At 44.5% G+C, this 18,647-nt stretch overlaps 1 protein-coding gene across 1 annotated transcript in view; it reads left to right on the top strand.

The window, feature by feature from the left end:
• The window catches only part of STAG3 (STAG3 cohesin complex component), a 94,650-nt gene that overhangs the window by 51,859 nt on the left and 24,144 nt on the right, over window positions 1-18,647 (top strand). Inside the window, exons 14-21 of the mRNA XM_063296765.1 lie at window positions 2,070-2,176; window positions 2,264-2,356; window positions 2,551-2,640; window positions 2,801-3,001; window positions 15,238-15,308; window positions 15,502-15,589; window positions 15,786-15,869; window positions 15,943-16,035. Coding sequence (XP_063152835.1) covers window positions 2,070-2,176; window positions 2,264-2,356; window positions 2,551-2,640; window positions 2,801-3,001; window positions 15,238-15,308; window positions 15,502-15,589; window positions 15,786-15,869; window positions 15,943-16,035 — 827 coding nt within the window. The remainder of the gene's footprint in view (window positions 1-2,069; window positions 2,177-2,263; window positions 2,357-2,550; window positions 2,641-2,800; window positions 3,002-15,237; window positions 15,309-15,501; window positions 15,590-15,785; window positions 15,870-15,942; window positions 16,036-18,647) is intronic.

The following is an 18,647-nucleotide window of genomic DNA, read 5'->3' as shown; positions in this document are numbered from 1 at the left end:
GCGCAGCAGTGGTGTTACATGTGCTGGTCTTGGGGTACCAATAACTGCTCACGTGGCCGCATTATGGACCAGTTGAAGCTTCCGGAAACTCTTCAAGGGTAGCCCCATATAGAGTGCATTGTAGTAGTCTATGTGGGAGATGACCAGGGCATGAGTGACTGTTTGGAGGGCCTCTCGATCCAGGAAAGGGCGTAACTGGCGCACAACACGAAGTTGCGCAAAGGCCCTTCTGGCCACGACTGCCACCTGCTCATTGAGCAGGAGTGTGAGTCCAGGAGGACCCCCAAGTTACGCATCGGGTCTGAATGGGGCAGTGCAACCCCATCCAGAATTAAAGATGATAAGTTCCCGGATACAGAGGAACTATCAACCCACAGCCACTCCGTCTTACTAGGGTTCAGTTGAAGCCTGTTGTTCCCCATCCAGACCCCCACAGCCCACAGGCACCTGGAGAGGGCAGTTACCGCATCACTTACTTCACCGGGGATGGAGATACATAACTGACTATCATCAGCATACTGATGATGCCTCATCCCGTGGTGACGGATGATCTCACCCAGCGGTTTCATGTAGATGTTGAACAGGAGAGGAGACAGAACTGAACCCTGAGGCACCCCGCAATGGAGGGGTCGAGGGGCAGATCTCTCCTATTACCACTGATTGGGACTGGCCCTGGAGGAAGGAGGTGAACCAGCGCAAGACTATGCCACCCACCCCCAACTCTCTGAGACAACCCAAAAGGATACCATGTTTGATGGTATCAAAAGCCGCTGAGAGGTCAAGAAGAGCCAGGATGGATGCACTCCTTCCATCCTGCTCTCGCCAGAGATCATCCATAAGTGTGACCAATGCAGTGAGCATGGCATGAGAACTTGTTATGATGTTTCAGGAATGTTGGAACAGGAACCATGACATTAGGGGTTGGTTTCTAGATCCTTCTCCATGTTGGTAATTGTCCTCTGAACTTGATCTAATTGTTACTGTCCTTTTTGAACGATGGTGTCCATAATGGGACACATACTCACAATGAGATCTGATCAATAGAATGGAATAATTCCCTTAATCAGCATTCTTAACTCATGGTACAGGTAGTCCTCACTTAACCAGAATTGGGACTGGCAGCTCTGTTGCTAAGCAACACAGTTAAGTGAACAACATATATTTCAGTACTTAAAGATAAGTATACTTCTATCACTAACCCTTCTTAACAGGGTTAGTGATTTTACTGCCAGCTTGAGTTAGTTTTCTCATAATGATGACCAGCTAGGGCTCCATTTCTGTTCTGAGAAAAAACATACACAAAGGAGTTAAGACAGTGTTTCTTCCTGTCCTGTTACTCAGTGACTGCTCTCTCCTTGTGTACCTCGTATGGTTTTTTAAAAAAAATTCTCACTCCCCCAAGCACTCTTTTTTCAATAGAAGAGAATTTCGGTAGCTCAGGGTTGAACTGTGGAATCCCTGGTGGTCTCTGAGCTGGGTTGTTGGCTTGCAGACGTTTCATTACCCAACTAGGGAACATCATCAGTGATAGTGAGTGCAGGGTTTGCTCCAGCTAAAGCCCTCCAAAACATCTTTAAGTAAACCAAAAGACCCAGGAGCCCAAGAAAAAAACAGGAGTCATCTACAGCATACAGTGCAAGGACTGTCACTGCCACCATGTAGTCAGACAGGCAGAAGACTAGCAGAGCACATCCATGAACACCATCTAGCAGCCAGAAGGCACAATGAAAACTCCTAAATCTCACACACATGGACAGACTCCTCAGGATCAGCTCTGAGGAGACAAGGATGCATGATGACCCCTTATTTATTAAATGTATGGAGAAATACGTAAGAGAATTATTCAGGATTTTTCAAGAATGCTTGGCAATTTATATTTTAAAAATTCTGCTTATTGAATCTAATTAAAAATTAGTTAAATTGGTGTTCCTTTATGGACACTGCAGTATAGTACTCCTGCACGGTTAGGGAACTGTGGTTTAGCCACGCTTTTAGGACTAGGTTGTGATGGATGTGTAATATGGATGCATTCTGTGTGCTAGACACTCCATAGCTAAAGTGTTGCTCAGCAGGTTTGGGTGATGTAAAGGAGAGCAGCCTCATTTTGATCTTGGTGGCCAGCATGCGGCAAGCCTCAGAAGGACATCCACCTATTGGCAGATTCTCTGGAAAGAAGGTATCCTCTTAGGTTTTTCCTCTCCCTTCTTAATCCACAAGGACCTGTTCCTGTCTTCTCCTCCTCCTCCTCTTTCTGCTTTGTCAGGTATTTTCTGCTCGGGAATGCAAAGTGCGGGCTGAAGACCGTTTAAGGCTCACGCAGCATTTTATCCCCCTACTGCCCCAGCTGCTAGCTAAGGTGAATGCCTTCAGAGGATCTCTTGCTAAATGGGAGGAGAAATCAAAGCATTCTGTTCTGGTTGGTGTGTGGTGGTGTTCGTGTTGGTTCTAGATGGTTGATACACTTGGCTTTTCTCCAGAGCAGTATGCCCTACTTGTGCCCTCTGGTGGCTAGTCAGCAGCCTGAAGCTCTTCTCTGCTCTCTTCTGGCAGTTCTCAGCTGATGCCGAGAAAGTAGGACCTCTCCTGGAGGCTTTGCGTTATTTTGACCTAACCCATTACAGCACAGGCCGCCTAGAGAAGGTAGGAGACTCTTGGCATTTCTTTCTCTCTCACTCTCTCTACCTGTACCTTGTTTCTCCTCCTAAGTAGGTTCTGCTTCCTGTTTCCCAAAAAAGTCTAAATCTGCCCCTCCAAGGCTTGCCTTTGGATGCTGCTGTAACTCTCTGTCTCTTCCACCCAGTACTTAGAATTGCTGCTGGCCCAGCTAAAGGAAGTGGTGGAAAAGCACACAAACAGTGAAGTGCTGGAGTTGGCTTCCCAGACCCTCCATCTGCTCTGCCGTACAGAATTTGCTTTCTATAGCCGTGCAGATTTTGCTCGAAGCTGTATTATGGACTATCTGGCGGATAAATTCCAACATGAGGCTACTGAACTACTCCAGGTAGGAGAAGTGTATCATGGCGGGTGTCTAGGCATGGATGAGTTTTGAGAGTGAGAGCAGCTTGATAGGGATTCTGGGCTGAAGTAAGTGATGAGCTGCCTTGGAATGTGGGCCTGGAGGGTGCCTAGTTCAGGTATGAGGATTCTGGTGCCTTCCAGATGTTTTGAACTCCCATTCATTAGTCTCAGTTGACATGATCGTAGTAAAGGATTCTGGGAGCTGCAGTCTACTCTAGCCTAGCCTCTAAATGCTAAGAGTATGAGGGGTAAAGGAGTGTCCTGGGTAAGTTTGTCTTCCAGCTTGCTCAATTGATAGGACCATGTTAATCTTTGCAGGCTTTTGGCCTTCTCAGGAGGATGCTTGTTCAGGTCCATCTTGAGGTGCCCAAGAGTCACCCTCAAACGATGGCGGTGAGAGAAGAGCCCACTTTGCTCTTGAATGAATATCCGTATTCGATATCAACTTACAGTGAATTAATGCATTTGGAATGTTCGGTTATTAATTGATCTATTATAGCTTTTCCTTAATTATCTTGGTTATTGAATTTAAGCATTTGCTTCTATCTATCTATCTATCTATCTATCTATCTATCTATCTATCTATCTATCTCTATCTATCATGGCTGATGTTTATATGGCCGCCCATCTCACACAAGATGACTCTGGGTGGCATACAACAATTCATTGTCCTGTCCACTTTTGCTGACCCTGAAATTATTGTGATTGGATACCCCTGCTTTGATTTTTTAAAGGGTCTCGTCTTAATTGAGCCGCCTCACCTTTTCTCCCAGTCTTGCTGATTGGAAAAGTGGGTGTTGGCAGTGATCGTTAGCCACACTTGCCTGTCTTTCCCTGTCTTGCCTTACTATGGCTGGTTGTGATAGGAGCGGCTGCACTTGCAAGCCAGAGAAGCCATCAGTGAGCGAAGCAGCCTGGAGAGAGAGTTGGGGCCAAAAAGGATGCTGGGTGGGGGGGGGGGGGGGAACCAGGAGCTTCCAGTCAAGGGGTTCCAGACGGAGCCCTTTCCTACATATACATTGGTGGTGCTGGCTCTTTGGTGGGGAAGTTTTAATTCCCTGCATCCTCCCGCCAGCACAAATGCCAAGCTGGTGTGTGTGTGTGTGTGTGTGTGTACGTACGTAAACTAGCTAGAGTTGTGTTTGTTGCCCTGTCCTCAATGTTTGCTTTCCGTACTATCTACAGAGTCATTGCTGACTCTTCGGTTGCTGCTGTCAGTCTTTGGTATCTTAGCTGAAAGAAAATAACACACAGCCAATTAAAATCTACCAAAAACAGCTAAAATAAATGATCACTTAATTCAGAGTGAAAAGACTTAAGAGGAAGGTCTTGACTCCTTTTGTTAAGGAGAAAGGGCAGTGGCTCCTGAGAGAACACATCCCATAGCAGAGCAGTACAGAAAACCTGCTCCTGTAAGATCAGCAGAACCAAAGATGCCCATACTTTCTGAAGACCACTTTTTGGGCAAAAGGTGGTTTTCAGAAAGTATGGACATCTTTGGTTCTGCTGATCTATGGTTGGATAGGTTCGTTTGGAGAGGAGCAGGCCATCAAAAACTTGGGCTCTGATTGTTAAGAGTTTAAATGGTCCCCAAGAAATAATTGGCAACCGGGGCTGGTCCCAGAGCTGAGTCTCCCACTGACCCAATAGTACCTCAGTCTCATCTGTATATAATTTCAGTTATTTCATCTTCATTCAATCCATTATGAAACTTAGGTATTGATCAGGAGAATCAGAGTGCAGCTGACCACAGATGCTGGCTGTACAGGTTGGAGAAGTCACCTCTGATCCTTCTCAGTTCAAGACCTGTGGTCCTTACCAAAGGCCCTTGGTGCTGAACAGTTGATTGAAGCTGAGGGTTAGGACTTAGAGCTCCTGATATGTAGACAGACAGTATGAGAACAAAGACTTATATCAATCACTGGGGGAACCTCTCTATCTCAGTATCTGCTGTCTGGAACGATGTTCCCCAGAGATCTGAGTGGTTTCAGGAAGCTATCAAAGACCCAGCTCTTCTCCCAGCTTTTGGGGCAGCATGATGGTTGAACCTCTGTTGGATGGTTGTTTTTTTCAGTTTTATGTTTTTGGGGGCACTTATGATTTCTTTTTTGTCTTGTAATTTTTTGTTCTTAATTATAAGCCACCCAGAGTTTTAGGGGTCAGGCAGCCTGTAAATCAGTAAGTCAAACAAAAAGTTCAAAGGAAGTTGGAATGGAGGTAGACCAGCTAATCAGGTAGGTGGAGACCTTGCCTGTCTTTGGTTGTGGCAGTAGATAAAGGGCTCCCTGAACACAATGGTGGACAGGATCAGCCACCAGAGTGTGCTTCATCCAGGATTTCCTTATTGGATGTCTGTAAGGCAGCCACATGGCCCAAATGGTCTAGCTTTATTAAACATTACAGGATAGACCTCGGCCAGTCTGGAGTCAACCAGAGTCCTGCCCTAGTAGTCCACTTTCCCGCCAGCTCTACCTTTTGGTGATTGAAAATGGCACTTGGACTTTCCATGAGGTGCCTTTCTGGTAGTTGAAGATGGGCCTGGCTGCCCTACCCTAGCAAGAGGTGGTTTGAGGTCTGTGTGCCGTTGAATACTGAATCACCTGTTTTCCTCTGCTTAGTGGAAATGCTTTATTTTTCATGATTCTCTGTGACTTGTGAGTTTGGAGTAATAAACTTTTTAAGGTATGCTACTTTTCAATTGAAGTTAGGGTGACTGAAGTGAAAGAGTTTATCTCCACTGGACGAAAAGCAGGGTAGCCCTGCTGTTTGCCAGAAAAGGAGAGTTAACCCTTTTGTGTCAGGTTTATCTTCCTTGACCAGAAGGAAATTGAACAAAGTCTAGGAATGTTTGTAAAGCCACGTTAAGTTCTTTTGCTGTCCTCCAGTTTTTCTCTTTAGTGGATTTTTTTGCAGTTGTATTTTGGTATCTTTAGGAACTCCTACCTCTCCTGGGTCCCTGTAATGGGATCCTGTTTATCATTGCCTGAATTTATTAAAATCTGCTTTTATGAAATCCAAGATATATTTAATATCCTTATATGGTTGAACTGTTATGTGTCCTCTTGGCTTTCCAGAAGGCCATAAAGGCCTGGCTCTTCCCCTAGGTGTTGGGCCAGGATGTGAGTTGAGCCCAGCAGATGTGTAGTTGGTATGAGGTTATGGTGCCCTGGCCCAGGGTGCAATGGTGTTTAATTTTGTGGGGTTTCTGTCTGCATCTTTTAGTATGTTGATACTGTTCAATCGCTGTTAGCCACCCATGGTTACATTGTGTAAGACGGGCAACTATATAAATCTGTCAAATAAATAAATAAGGTTATTTTTAAAATTAAATTATTCTAGTGTTGATAATGTGTTTAATATTACTGCTTAATGAATCACAGTGTCATAACAATTGAAGCAGCCCAGACACGAATGCAATGGAATGGAATGAATTCCATCACTGGTGAAATATGCTGCCTACCAAGAGCATGGATGAGGGATGTGGCAGAACAGTTTCCAAGATGTAAAACTATCCAAGCAAATGCTGATGAAATGTCAGAGCCCCAGTGAAAACAATGAATATTCCCTTATAAGCTGCAATGAGGAGGACTCAGAAGTTACGGATCTTTGGGAAGAAAAGATGAGAGCCATTCATTTGCTCATTAAATAAAATAAGCTGGAACATCAGGACCAGCAAGAAATTTGAGTACTCTAACTTCTTATTTCCTTTATCTTGTCCAGCTGTGGGACTTGACATCAACTTTGGTTTCCACCTATGTTTATACAGGTAGTCTTCGTTTAGCAACCACAATTGGGACTGGCAACTCTGTTGCTAAGTGGAAGAATCACATGACTGCAACGGGCTTATGGTGTCACTTCCCATTCAGTCGTTAAGTGAATCACCATGGTCATTAAATGAGACATGTGACTGTGACTTACGATTTTCTGCACTCTACATTGACTCTGCTGTCTCTTCATAACATTCTGACTCTGTCAGAAGCCAGTTACGAAGCATGCAAATGGCAATCATGTGACCACAGGGCACTGCAACGGTCGTAAATGTGCACCGATTGCGAAGTGCCTGAATGGCAATCAGGTGACTGCGGGATGCTGCGAGGACAAGTCACAAAGCTTTTTTTACACCATTGTAACTTTGAACAGTTGCTAAACGAGGCAGTCGGTAAGTGAGGATTACCTGTGGTGAGTTTATAGTGATTTCATTAAGGGTGAGTCTCTTGAAATGATTTGAAAGACTTCTCCTCAGGCTTCTTGCCACCTGGGCTGAGTTGCCATCTGTGAGATAAACCTTCAGTGGGCTCACCTTTTCACTTCTGATTGTTTCCATCTCTCTCCTTCCATTTCTTTCCCAGCCTTCCTATAATCTCTCACGAGGTCTTCTGGTTAGAATTTTGTCTAAATCTGGAGGGGAAGAGCAACAGTTATGTGGAACCCCTCCCAAAACAGAAGATCAAAGGCAGTAACCCTTAATGACAAGGAAGAGAGGTGTAAGAAGGAAGGAATACTCAAGAATACGCCATGAGAGATGCAGTAGGCAAAAGAGTACTAAAGGGCTCAGATGCCCATACACCAGTGCTCAGGGTATACTTAGACCAAGCAGGCAGAATTTGAAGGCCTAGTATGGGAAGGCAAATATGATGATGTAGGCATTACTGAAGCTTGATGGGATGGATTTCATGATTGGAAACTGGCACTGGAAGGGTATAATTTGTTCAAGAAGTCCCAGAACAGGCCCAACAAAAGAAGTAGAGTCACATTATATGTAAAGAATTACTACACCTGTATGGAAATTCATGACACCAGGGATGGAAACCCTGCTGAAAGTGTCTGGGTGCATATTAAGGAAAAAAACAAAAATGACGTTGTGGTGTGCACTATAGGCCAATTCACGCCTCCTGGACTGGGTGGATTACATCCCGGAGTGTCCTAGGAACTGATGGATGCCTTCTCAGAGCAACTGCCTGGAATCCTTGAGGATTCTGGAGAAGCACCAGAAGACTGGAGAAGAGCCAGTCTTGTTCCAATAGTTTAGAAAGGGAGAAGAGTGGACCCTGGCAACGAAGACCAATCAGCTTGACATCCATACCTGGGAAAATCCTAGAAAATATAATGAAGCAGTGGGTTTGCAAGCACGAACAGAAGTATCCAGATTCTTTACCTATTTTAGGAGATTTTAATAGTACTAATCTTACACACGAGTTGCCCAGATATATACAACATGTTAGTTGTCCTACTAGAGGCAAGAACATATTGGACCATTGTTACACTATACTAAAAGGAGCTTACCGCTCTATACCACATGCAGCAATTGGATTGTCTGATCATTGTATGATCCATCTCATCTCCACCTTTAGGCAGAGACTTAGAACTGCAAAGCCTGTGATAAAATCGGTGAAGATATGGTCTGATAACGCTAAGTTAAATCTGCAGGCCTGCTTAGAGTGCACAGTCTGGAATGTTTTTGAAGCTGCCTCAGCAGATCTGGATGAGTATACTGATACTGTGACATCATACATTAGCTTCTGTGAGGGCATATGTGTGCCCACCAAGAACATACGCATATATAACAACAATAAGCTGTGGTTTACAGCAAAGCTTAAGCAGCTGCGCCGTGACGAGGAGGAGGCCTATAGGAATGGGGATAGGATTATGTATAATCGGGCCAGAAATGTACTTACAAGAGAGATTAAGGCAGCAAAGAGGAATTATTCAGAAAAGCTGAAAATCAGTTTTCAGCAAATGATCCTGCAACTGTATGGAAAAGCCTGAAGAATATCATTGGCTTTAATAATCCATCTTTCCTGAATAATGAGAGTCGACCTTAATATGTTTTATTGTAGGTTTGAGAAGGAACAACTGTTATCTGCTGTTACCAACTGTACTTCAGACACATTTGCTGCTACCAACTGTATTTCAGCATCCAACCTCTGTATACCCATTCCCAATTCCTTAGGCTCCTCACCTCTGGTGATCTTGGAAAAAGAAGTGCGAGATTTGTTTCAAAAACGAAAGATCAGAAAAGCTCCAGGCCCAGATGGTGTGACTCCCTCCTGTCTGAGAGCTTGTGTGGAACAACTGGCCCCTATTTTTACACATATTTTTAATAAATTGTTGGAGGTGTGTTACGTTCCTTCTTGTTTTAAAAGCTCTACAATTATTCCAGTTCCTAAGAAATCTTCCATCAGTGACTTGAATGACTACAGACCTGTTGCATTGATGTCTGTAGTTATGAAGATCTTTGAGAGGTTAGTGCCGGCTCATCGGAAAGCTATCATGGATCCTCTGTTAGATCCATTGCAGTTCGCTTATAGAGGAAACAGGTCAGCAGATAATGCTGTCAACATGACTTTACGGTATATTCTGCAACATCTTGAATCTCTGGAGTCTTATGTACGAATCCTTTTTGTGGACTTTAGCTCAGCATTCCTTCAGCAAAGGATCGTTACCTTGTCGTGGTGCTGGAGCTTGAGCACCTCAATGATGCCATGAGCTAAACCGTGAAGGGCCACCCAAGACGGGAAGGTCATGACAGAGAGGTCAGACTAAATGCGATCCCTGGGGAAGGTAATGGCAACCCACCTCAGTATTCTGCCGTGAAAACTAAATGGATCAGTACAACCAGAGATATGTCGGTATACCATCGGAAGATGAGACCCCCAGGTCGGAAGATGGTCAAAATGCTACTGGGGAGGAACAGAGGATGAGCTCAACTAGCCCCAGACGTGATGACGCAGCTAGCTCAAAGCCGAAAGGACGGCTAGCGGCCGACGGTGCTGGTGGTGAACGGCGAATCCGATGTTCTAAGGATCAACACACCATCGGAACCTGGAATGTAAGATCTATGAGCCAGGGCAAATTGGATGTGGTTATTGGTGAGATGTCAAGATTAAAGATAGACATTCTGGGCGTCAGTGAACTGAAATGGACTGGAATGGGCCACTTCACATCAAATGACCACCAGATCTACTACTGTGGACAAGAGGACCACAGAAGAAATGGAGTAGCCTTCATAATTAATAGTAAAGTGGCTAAAGCAGTGCTTGGATACAACCCAAAAAACGACAGAATGATCTCAATTCGAATTCAGGGCAAGCCATCTAACATCACAGTGATCCAAATATACGCCCCAACCACAAATGCTGAAGAAGCTGAAGTAGAGCAGTTCTATGAGGATCTGCAGCACCTACTGGACAACACGCCTAAAAGAGATGTTATTTTCATCACAGGAGACTGGAATGCTAAGGTGGGCAGTCAAATGACACCTCGAATTACAGGTAAGTATGGCCTGGGAGAACAAAACGAAGCAGGACACAGGCTGATAGAATTTTGCCAAGACAATTCACTCTGCATAACAAACACTCTCTTCCAACAACCTAAGAGACGGCTTTATACATGGACTTCACCAGATGGACAACACCGAAATCAGATTGATTACATCCTTTGCAGCCAAAGGTGGCGGACATCTGTACAGTCGGTAAAAACAAGGCCTGGAGCTGACTGTAGTTCAGATCACGAACTTCTTCTTGCACAATTTAGGATCAGACTAAAGAGATTAGGGAAGACCCACAGATCAGCTAGATATGAGCTCACTAATATTCCTAAGGAATATGCAGTGGAGGTGAAGAATAGATTTAAGGGACTGGACTTAGTAGATAGGGTCCCGGAAGAACTCTGGACAGAAGTTGGCAGCATTGTTCAGGAGGCGGCAACAAAATACATCCCAAAGAAAGAGAAAACCAAGAAGGCAAAATGGCTGTCTGCTGAGACACTAGAAGTAGCCCAAGAAAGAAGGAAAGCAAAAGGCAACAGTGATAGGGGGAGATATGCCCAATTAAATGCAAAATTCCAGAGGTTAGCCAGAAGAGATAAGGAATTATTTTTAAACAAGCAATGCGCGGAAGTGGAAGAAGACAATAGAATAGGAAGGACAAGAGACCTCTTCCAGAAAATTAGAAACATTGGAGGTAAATTCCAGGCTAAAATGGGTATGATCAAAAACAAAGATGGCAAGGACCTAACAGAAGAAGAAGAGATCAAGAAAAGGTGGCAAGAATATACAGAAAACCTGTATAGGAAGGATAACAATATCGGGGATAGCTTTGACGGTGTGGTCGGTGAGCTAGAGCCAGACATCCTGAAGAGTGAGGTTGAGTGGGCCTTAAGAAGCATTGCTAATAACAAGGCAACAGGAGACGACGGCATCCCAGCTGAACTGTTCAAAATCTTGCAAGATGATGCTGTCAAGGTAATGCATGCTATATGTCAGCAAATTTGGAAAACACAAGAATGGCCATCAGACTGGAAAAAATCAACTTATATCCCCATACCAAAAAAGGGAAACACTAAAGAATGTTCAAACTATCGAACAGTGGCACTCATTTCACATGCCAGCAAGGTAATGCTCAAGATCCTGCAAGGTAGACTTCAGCAGTTCATGGAGCGAGAATTGCCAGATGTACAAGCTGGGTTTAGAAAAGGCAGAGGAACTAGAGACCAAATTGCCAATATCCGCTGGATAATGGAAAAAGCCAGGGAGTTTCAGAAAAACATCTATTTCTGTTTTATTGACTATTCTAAAGCCTTTGACTGTGTGGACCATAACAAATTGTGGCAAGTTCTTAGTGGTATGGGGATACCAAGTCATCTTGTATGCCTCCTGAAGAATCTGTATAACGACCAAGTAGCAACAGTAAGAACAGACCACGGAACAACAGACTGGTTTAAGATTGGGAAAGGAGTACGGCAGGGCTGTATACTCTCACCCTACCTATTCAACTTGTATGCAGAACACATCATGCGACAAGCTGGCCTTGAGGAATCCAAGGCTGGAGTTAAAATCTCTGGAAGAAACATTAACAATCTCAGATATGCAGATGATACCACTTTGATGGCTGAAAGTGAAGAGGAACTGAGGAGCCTTATGATGAAGGTGAAAGAAGAAAGTGCAAAAGCTGGTTTGCAGCTAAACCTCAAAAAAACCAAGATTATGGCAACCAGCTTGATTGATAACTGGCAAATAGAGGGAGAAAATGTAGAAGCAGTGAAAGACTTTGTATTCCTAGGTGCAAAGATTACTGCAGATGCTGACTGCAGTCAGGAAATCAGAAGACGCTTAATCCTTGGAAGAAGAGCAATGACAAATCTCGATAAAATAGTTAAGAGCAGAGACATCACACTGACAACAAAGGCCCGCATAGTTAAAGCAATGGTGTTCCCTGTAGTAACATATGGCTGCGAGAGCTGGACCATAAGGAAGGCTGAGCGAAGGAAGATCGATGCTTTTGAACTGTGGTGTTGGAGGAAAATTCTGAGAGTGCCTTGGACTGCAAGAAGATCCAACCAGTCCATCCTCCAGGAAATAAAGCCAGACTGCTCACTTGAGGGAATGATATTAAAGGCAAAACTGAAATACTTTGGCCACATAATGAGAAGACAGGACACCCTGGAGAAGATGCTGATGCTAGGGAGAGTGGAAGGCAAAAGGAAGAGGGGCCGACCAAGGGCAAGATGGATGGATGATATTCTAGAGGTGACGGACTCGTCCCTGGGGGAGCTGGGGGTGTTGACGACCGACAGGAAGCTCTGGCGTGGGCTGGTCCATGAAGTCACGAAGAGTCGGAAGCGACTAAACGAATAAACAACAAAAGCTCAGCATTCAATACTATTATTCCAGGAATTCTTTATAACAAACTGATCCAGCTTATTGTGCCTGACCTTACCTGTAGGTGGATAATCAGTTTTCTAACAGATAGGAAACAGCATGTGAGGTTAGGCAAAACTATATCCAGTATTTGGTCAATTTTTATTGTTGTAAGCCGCCCAGAGTCACTCGCTGAGATGGGCGGCTATAGAAATCAATCAATCAAATAAATAAATAAAATTAGCAGAGGTGCCCCTCAGGGATGTGTGCTCTCCCCATTGCTTTTCTCCCTCTATACCAGTGACTGTATTTCAAAAGATTCTTCTGTAAAAGTTCTGAAATTTGCAGATGACACAACTGTTATTGGTCTCATTCAGAATGGTGATGAGTCAGCATATAGACGGGAGGTACAACAACTGGCCCTGCGGTGTAGTTATAACAACTTGAAACTGAATACACTCAAAACTGTAGAGATGGTTGTGGATTTTAGAAAGAATCCTTCTAACTCCCCTCTTCTTACCATATTCAATAGTCCAGTATTAGTGGTGGAGTCCTTTAAGTTTCTGGGCTCCATAATTTCTCAAGACCTGAAATGGATGCTTAACATCAGGACTGTCATCAAAAAGGCACAACAAAGGATGTTCTTCCTGCGTCAACTCAGGAAGTTTAATCTATCTCAGGAGCTTTTGGTACAGTTCTACAGAGGAACTATTGAATCTGTTATCTGTTCTTCTGTAACTGTCTGGTTTGGTTCCGCAACCAAGCAGGACAAATATAGACTTCAAAGGATAGTTAAGTCTGCAGAAAGAATTATTGCAATCCGCCTGCCTTCTACAGAAGACCTGTATATTGCAAGGGTCAAAAGGAGGAGGGAGAAGATATCTGCAGACCCTTTGCATCCTGGACATGAACTGTTTCAACTTCTGCCATCAGGACGGTGCTACAGAGTACCGTATGTCAAAGCATCTAGACAGTTTTTTTCCTCGTGCCATTGCTCTGTTGAACTAATTAATGTAGCATGATATAATGATTGACAGTGTATGGTAAGACATGACTGCTAAGATGTGACCGATAATGCTCTGTTAAATGTGGACATATGTTGGACAACAGATGCAGGATGCTGTCCATAAATTCTCCTTTTAAATATGAGTGTGTGTTGGTTGATAGCCGTAGTGTTACTTCCTTCAATTTTTCTTTCTTTCTTTATTGTATGGTTTTAGTAAATAACATTGTTGCTTTACTATTGTTTGTTTTTGATGTTGTGTAGATATGTTGAGAGCTCTTTCACCGAAGTCAAATTCCTTGTATGTTTGATCATACTTGGCCAATAAAGTAGTCAGTCCGTCCGTCCGTCCGTCCGTCCGTCCATCCATCCATCCATCCATCCATCCATCCATCTATCTATCTATCTTAGAAAGGGACAAGGTGGTTACTAGAAGCCAGCAAGGAGACTTTAAGAACAGGTCATGCCAGACAAATTGTATTGCTTTCTTGGACAGTGTGACTTGATTGGTGGACCAAGGGAATGAAGGGGAAGCGCTGTACTTAGAATTAAGTAAGGCATTTGATAAAGTAGACCACAGCTGCCTCCTTGATAAACTGGAACAGTGTGAGATGGATAGTCTCATTTCCAGACAGATTCACAGCTGGCTGAACAACCATAGCCAATGTGTGGTCCTTAATGGGTCTACTTGGAAGGAGGTATGTAGTGGGGTACCTCAGGGTTCTGTCTTGGGCCCAGGAGCCTTCAATATCTTCATAAGTGACTTAGATGAGGGAATGTAAGAGGTGCTCATAATATTTGTGGGGGATTGCTAACAAAGCTGGAGCAGGGGAGGATTGCTAACACTCCAGAAGACAGGCTCACGGTTCAGAAAGATCCTGACAGACTTGGACACTGGGACCTATCCATCAAAGGTGGTTCAGTGGTGAGAAACGTAAAAATCATATGCACAGATACAAGATAGAGGGTACCTGGCTCCACTAATATTTGTGAGAAGAATCCCTGATAGTTTTCAGATTAAGCATGAGCCAGCAATGTGCCACAGCTGCCAAAAGAGTGAATGCAGTTTTGGCCTGTGGAGTTGGAAAGGGTGCAGAGAAGAGCGACAAGGGTGGTAAGAGGCTTGGAGTCTAAATGTTATGAAGAGCACTTAAAGGAACCTGGTGTGTTTAGCCTAGAGAAGAGAAAGCTGAGGGGAGACACGACAGCAATCTTCCAATACATGAAGGGAAGTCACAGGGCAGACTGTGTGGATTTATTCTCTGTAAAGCCTGAGGGCTAGACAAGAGCCAACAGGTGGAAGCTTACAAAGGGAGATCCAAACTTGAAATAAGGAGGATTTACCTGCCTGTGAGACTATTAAGCAGCAGAACAGGTTGCTTTCTGAAGTTGTGGGTGCTCCATCACTGGAGGTTTTCAAGAAAATATTGGACAACCTTTGTCAGGGATAGTATGAGGACTCCTGCACTAAGTGTGGGGTTGGACCTCCAGGTACCTTCCAAGTCTATGATTCTCCCGTCTCTGTGTAGGAAAAGCACCTTGCATTGTGTCTCTGTTTCTTTTGTTTGTTTCTATGCAGTCCTCATTTTTTGAGAAGGAGGAGGTGTACAGCATGGCTACCACTTTAAAACGCATTGCCTTCTTCCACAGGTGAGTGGAAAGTATTCAGTTTCACCATTTCCTTGCAATTTTGTCCAACATCTCTGCTCCATTGTATAGCTCTGGAAGAAAGTCCCTAGCTTTCAGAAGTCTTCCTCCTCTGGACCAGCCATAAACACAAGCATGTGGTCATTGGTGAACTTCAAGGAATTCACCCTTGCTTCTTGTGCTCTTTTATCTGCAGTGCTCACGACCTCACTCCATGGAGGTTTTTTGAGCCGTGTGTCCATCTCCTGCGCCACCTGCTGAACATAGGCGAGGCCCACCAACAGGTACTGATGGAGGAGTACAGTCCCAACTGACCTGGGCCTAGACAGTTGGATGCCTCTCTCCTTGTACCACATTCTTCCTTGGTAGCACTTCCATCCCCCCATTTCTTGGGAGGCCTCCAAGTGGGAGTTTTCCTTCTTTTGGCAGGCATCCAGGGTGGTCACGTGCTGACTGCTTCCCTCCCTCTTTTCCTTGCAGATGGTGATCTCTGCCATGACTTGCTCCTACTTCTCACTGCTCTGGGAACTGTCTCACCATTCAGCTGGGGCCCCTCCTGGCCAGGTGAGCAGGTGTTTGCGTCCTTTAGGGATAGTCCTATTCTGCCATGCCTTCATGATCCCCTTCTTTCCTCCAGCAGCAGTTGCTCAGCCTCAAGGAAAAAGTGGCTTCCTTTTGCTCCCTCTGTCAGAGCTGTCTTGTGGATGTGGATCACTGTGTCCAGGAGCAGGTGAGAGACATCAGGGCTTCAGCTGTGGGAATGTCTGCTTGCTTTCACCGTAGTCCAGCATCGCCTTGCAGATGCCTTGAGTCTTTCATATTGTCCACATACCTCCACAATATAATGCACCTTAAAGTCATCAGTGAATGGAAGGTGGGAGAAGGGGCTTGTAAGCTACAGTGTACTTCATTATATGCCCCAAGCAGTAACTTTAATTAGTGTGTGTGTGGTGTGTGTGTCTGTGAGTATGTCAGGAAAATATATTTTTATTTTATTTATTTATCAAATTTTATCACCGCCCATCCCCCTCACAAAGGAGGGACTCTGGGTGGTTTACAACAAAAGATGGAGGAAATGAGATATTTACTTAGTACAGGTAGTCCTAAAGTTATGACCACTTGTTCAGTGACTGTTCAAACTAATGATGGCACTGAAAGCGGGGGGGACTTACAACTGATCCTTAAAGTTGTGGTCATTGCAGCATCCCGCAGTCACATGATCGCCATTTGTGACCTTCCCTGCCAGTTTCCCACAAGCAAAGTCAATAGGGAAGCTGGCAGGAGGTCTCAAGTCGCTCCTGCTCCTGCCACTTTTTCTCCTGAGGTGCCCCCGGGCAGCATGGGGATCTTGTAGTCTGTAGTCTCTGCCCATCTTTACTCCATAGCACCCACCCACACTCTGTAGTGCCCTCCCCTGGTGCCCACCCACCTACCTGCACTCCGTAGCACCTGTTTGCAGCACCTGCCCGCCTGTACTCCATAGCGCCCGCTGGCCTGGGACGTGGTTTCAGCACTTCTTCCCATGTGGTCATGTGAGATACTTGCTTAACAACCCACGGGGTCCTCACTGAACGACGGCAATGGGGACTGCCGGGATTGCCATTGCTAAGTTATGCCATCACGTGATGTTGCACTTTACGACCGCATTGCTTAGCGATAGAAATTCTGGTCCCAGTTGCCATTGTAACCTGAGGACTGTAAGGCCATAAGAATAAACCATGGGAGAGGTTGCTTGCAGAACACTAATGAAAAAGAAGATTTATCAGCAATAATTGAACAGGATCAGTTGCTTTTTGAATTGAGTAGATCCTTCTTGAGTCTACTTCTACAGAAGTTAATTCTTAAAAATATTTCGGATGCTTCTAAGGGTAATTCTCCCCTTTATGCTATAAAAGTTGATGATGATAAAATAGCCAAACCAAAAAATACTGAATTTTATCTTTTATTTAAATAATTTGTATGGCTGCCATCTCACAACAGTGACTGTGGGCAGTGTACGGGAATTAAATAACAACTATAGCATCCGCATGTGACCAGTGATTTGTTGTTTATTCGTTCAGTCGCTTCTGACTCTTGGTGACTTCATGGGCCAGCCCACGCCAGAGTTTCCTGTCAGTCGTCAACACCCCCAGCTCCCCCAGGGACAAGTCCGTCACCTCTAGAATATCATCTGTTCATCTTGCCCTTGGTCGGCCCCTCTTCCTTTTGCCTTCCACTTTCCCTGGCATCAGCATCTTCTCCAGGGCGTCCTGTCTTCTCATTATGTGGCCAAAGTATTTCAGTTCTGCCTTTAATATCATTCCCTCAAGTGAGCAGTCTGGCTTTACTTCCTGGAGGATGGACTGGTTTGATCTTCTTGCAGTCCAAGGCACTCTCAGAATTTTCCTCCAACACCACAGTTCCAAAGCATCTGTCTTCCTTCTCTCAGCCTTCCTTATGGTCCAGCTCTCGCAGCCATATGTTACTACTGGGAATACCATTCCTTTAACTATGCGGACCTTCATTGTCAGTGTGATGTCTCTGCTCTTAACTATTTTGTCGAGATTTGTCATTGCTCTTCTCCCAAGGATTAAGCGTCTTCTGATTTCCTGACTGCAGTCAGCATCTGCAGTAATCTTACTGCTTCTACGTTTTCTCCCTCTATTTGCCAGTTATCAATCAAGCTGGTTGCCATAATCTTGGTTTTTTTGAGGTTTAGCTGCAAGCCAGCTTTTGCACTTTCTTCTTTCACCTTCATCATAAGGCTCCTCAGTTCCTCTTCGCTTTCAGCCATCAAAGTGGTATCATCTGCATATCTGAGATTGTTAATGTTTCTTCCAGCGATTTTAACTCCAGCCTTGGATTCCTCAAGCCCAGCTTGTCGCATGATGTGTTCTGCGTACAAGTTGAATAGGTAGGGTGAGAGTATACAGCCCTGCCGTACTCCTTTCCCAATCTTAAACCAGTCGGTTGTTCCGTGGTCTGTTCTTACTGTTGCTACTTGGTCGTTATACAGATTTCTCAGGAGGCATACAAGATGACTTGGTATCCCCATACCACTAAGAACTTGCCACAATTTGTTATGGTCCACACAGTCAAAGGCTTTAGAATAGTCAAGAAAACAGAAATAGATGTTTTTCTGAAACTCCCTGGCTTTTTCCATTATCCAGCGGATATTGGCAATTTGGTCCCTAGTTCCTCTGCCTTTTCTAAACCCAGCTTGCACATCTGGCAATTCTCACTCCATGAATTGCTGAAGTCTACCTTGCAGGATCTTGAGCATTACCTTACTGGCATGTGAAATAAGTGCCACTGTTCGATAGTTTGAACATGCTTTAGTGTTTCCCTTTTTTGGTATGGGGA

This window comes from Candoia aspera, chromosome 3 (genome assembly GCF_035149785.1).
Source record: "Candoia aspera isolate rCanAsp1 chromosome 3, rCanAsp1.hap2, whole genome shotgun sequence".
Taxonomy (NCBI): Eukaryota; Metazoa; Chordata; class Lepidosauria; order Squamata; family Boidae; genus Candoia; species Candoia aspera.
Note: the sequence above shows the minus strand (reverse complement) of the source record. Positions and strands in the feature narration are given on the sequence as shown.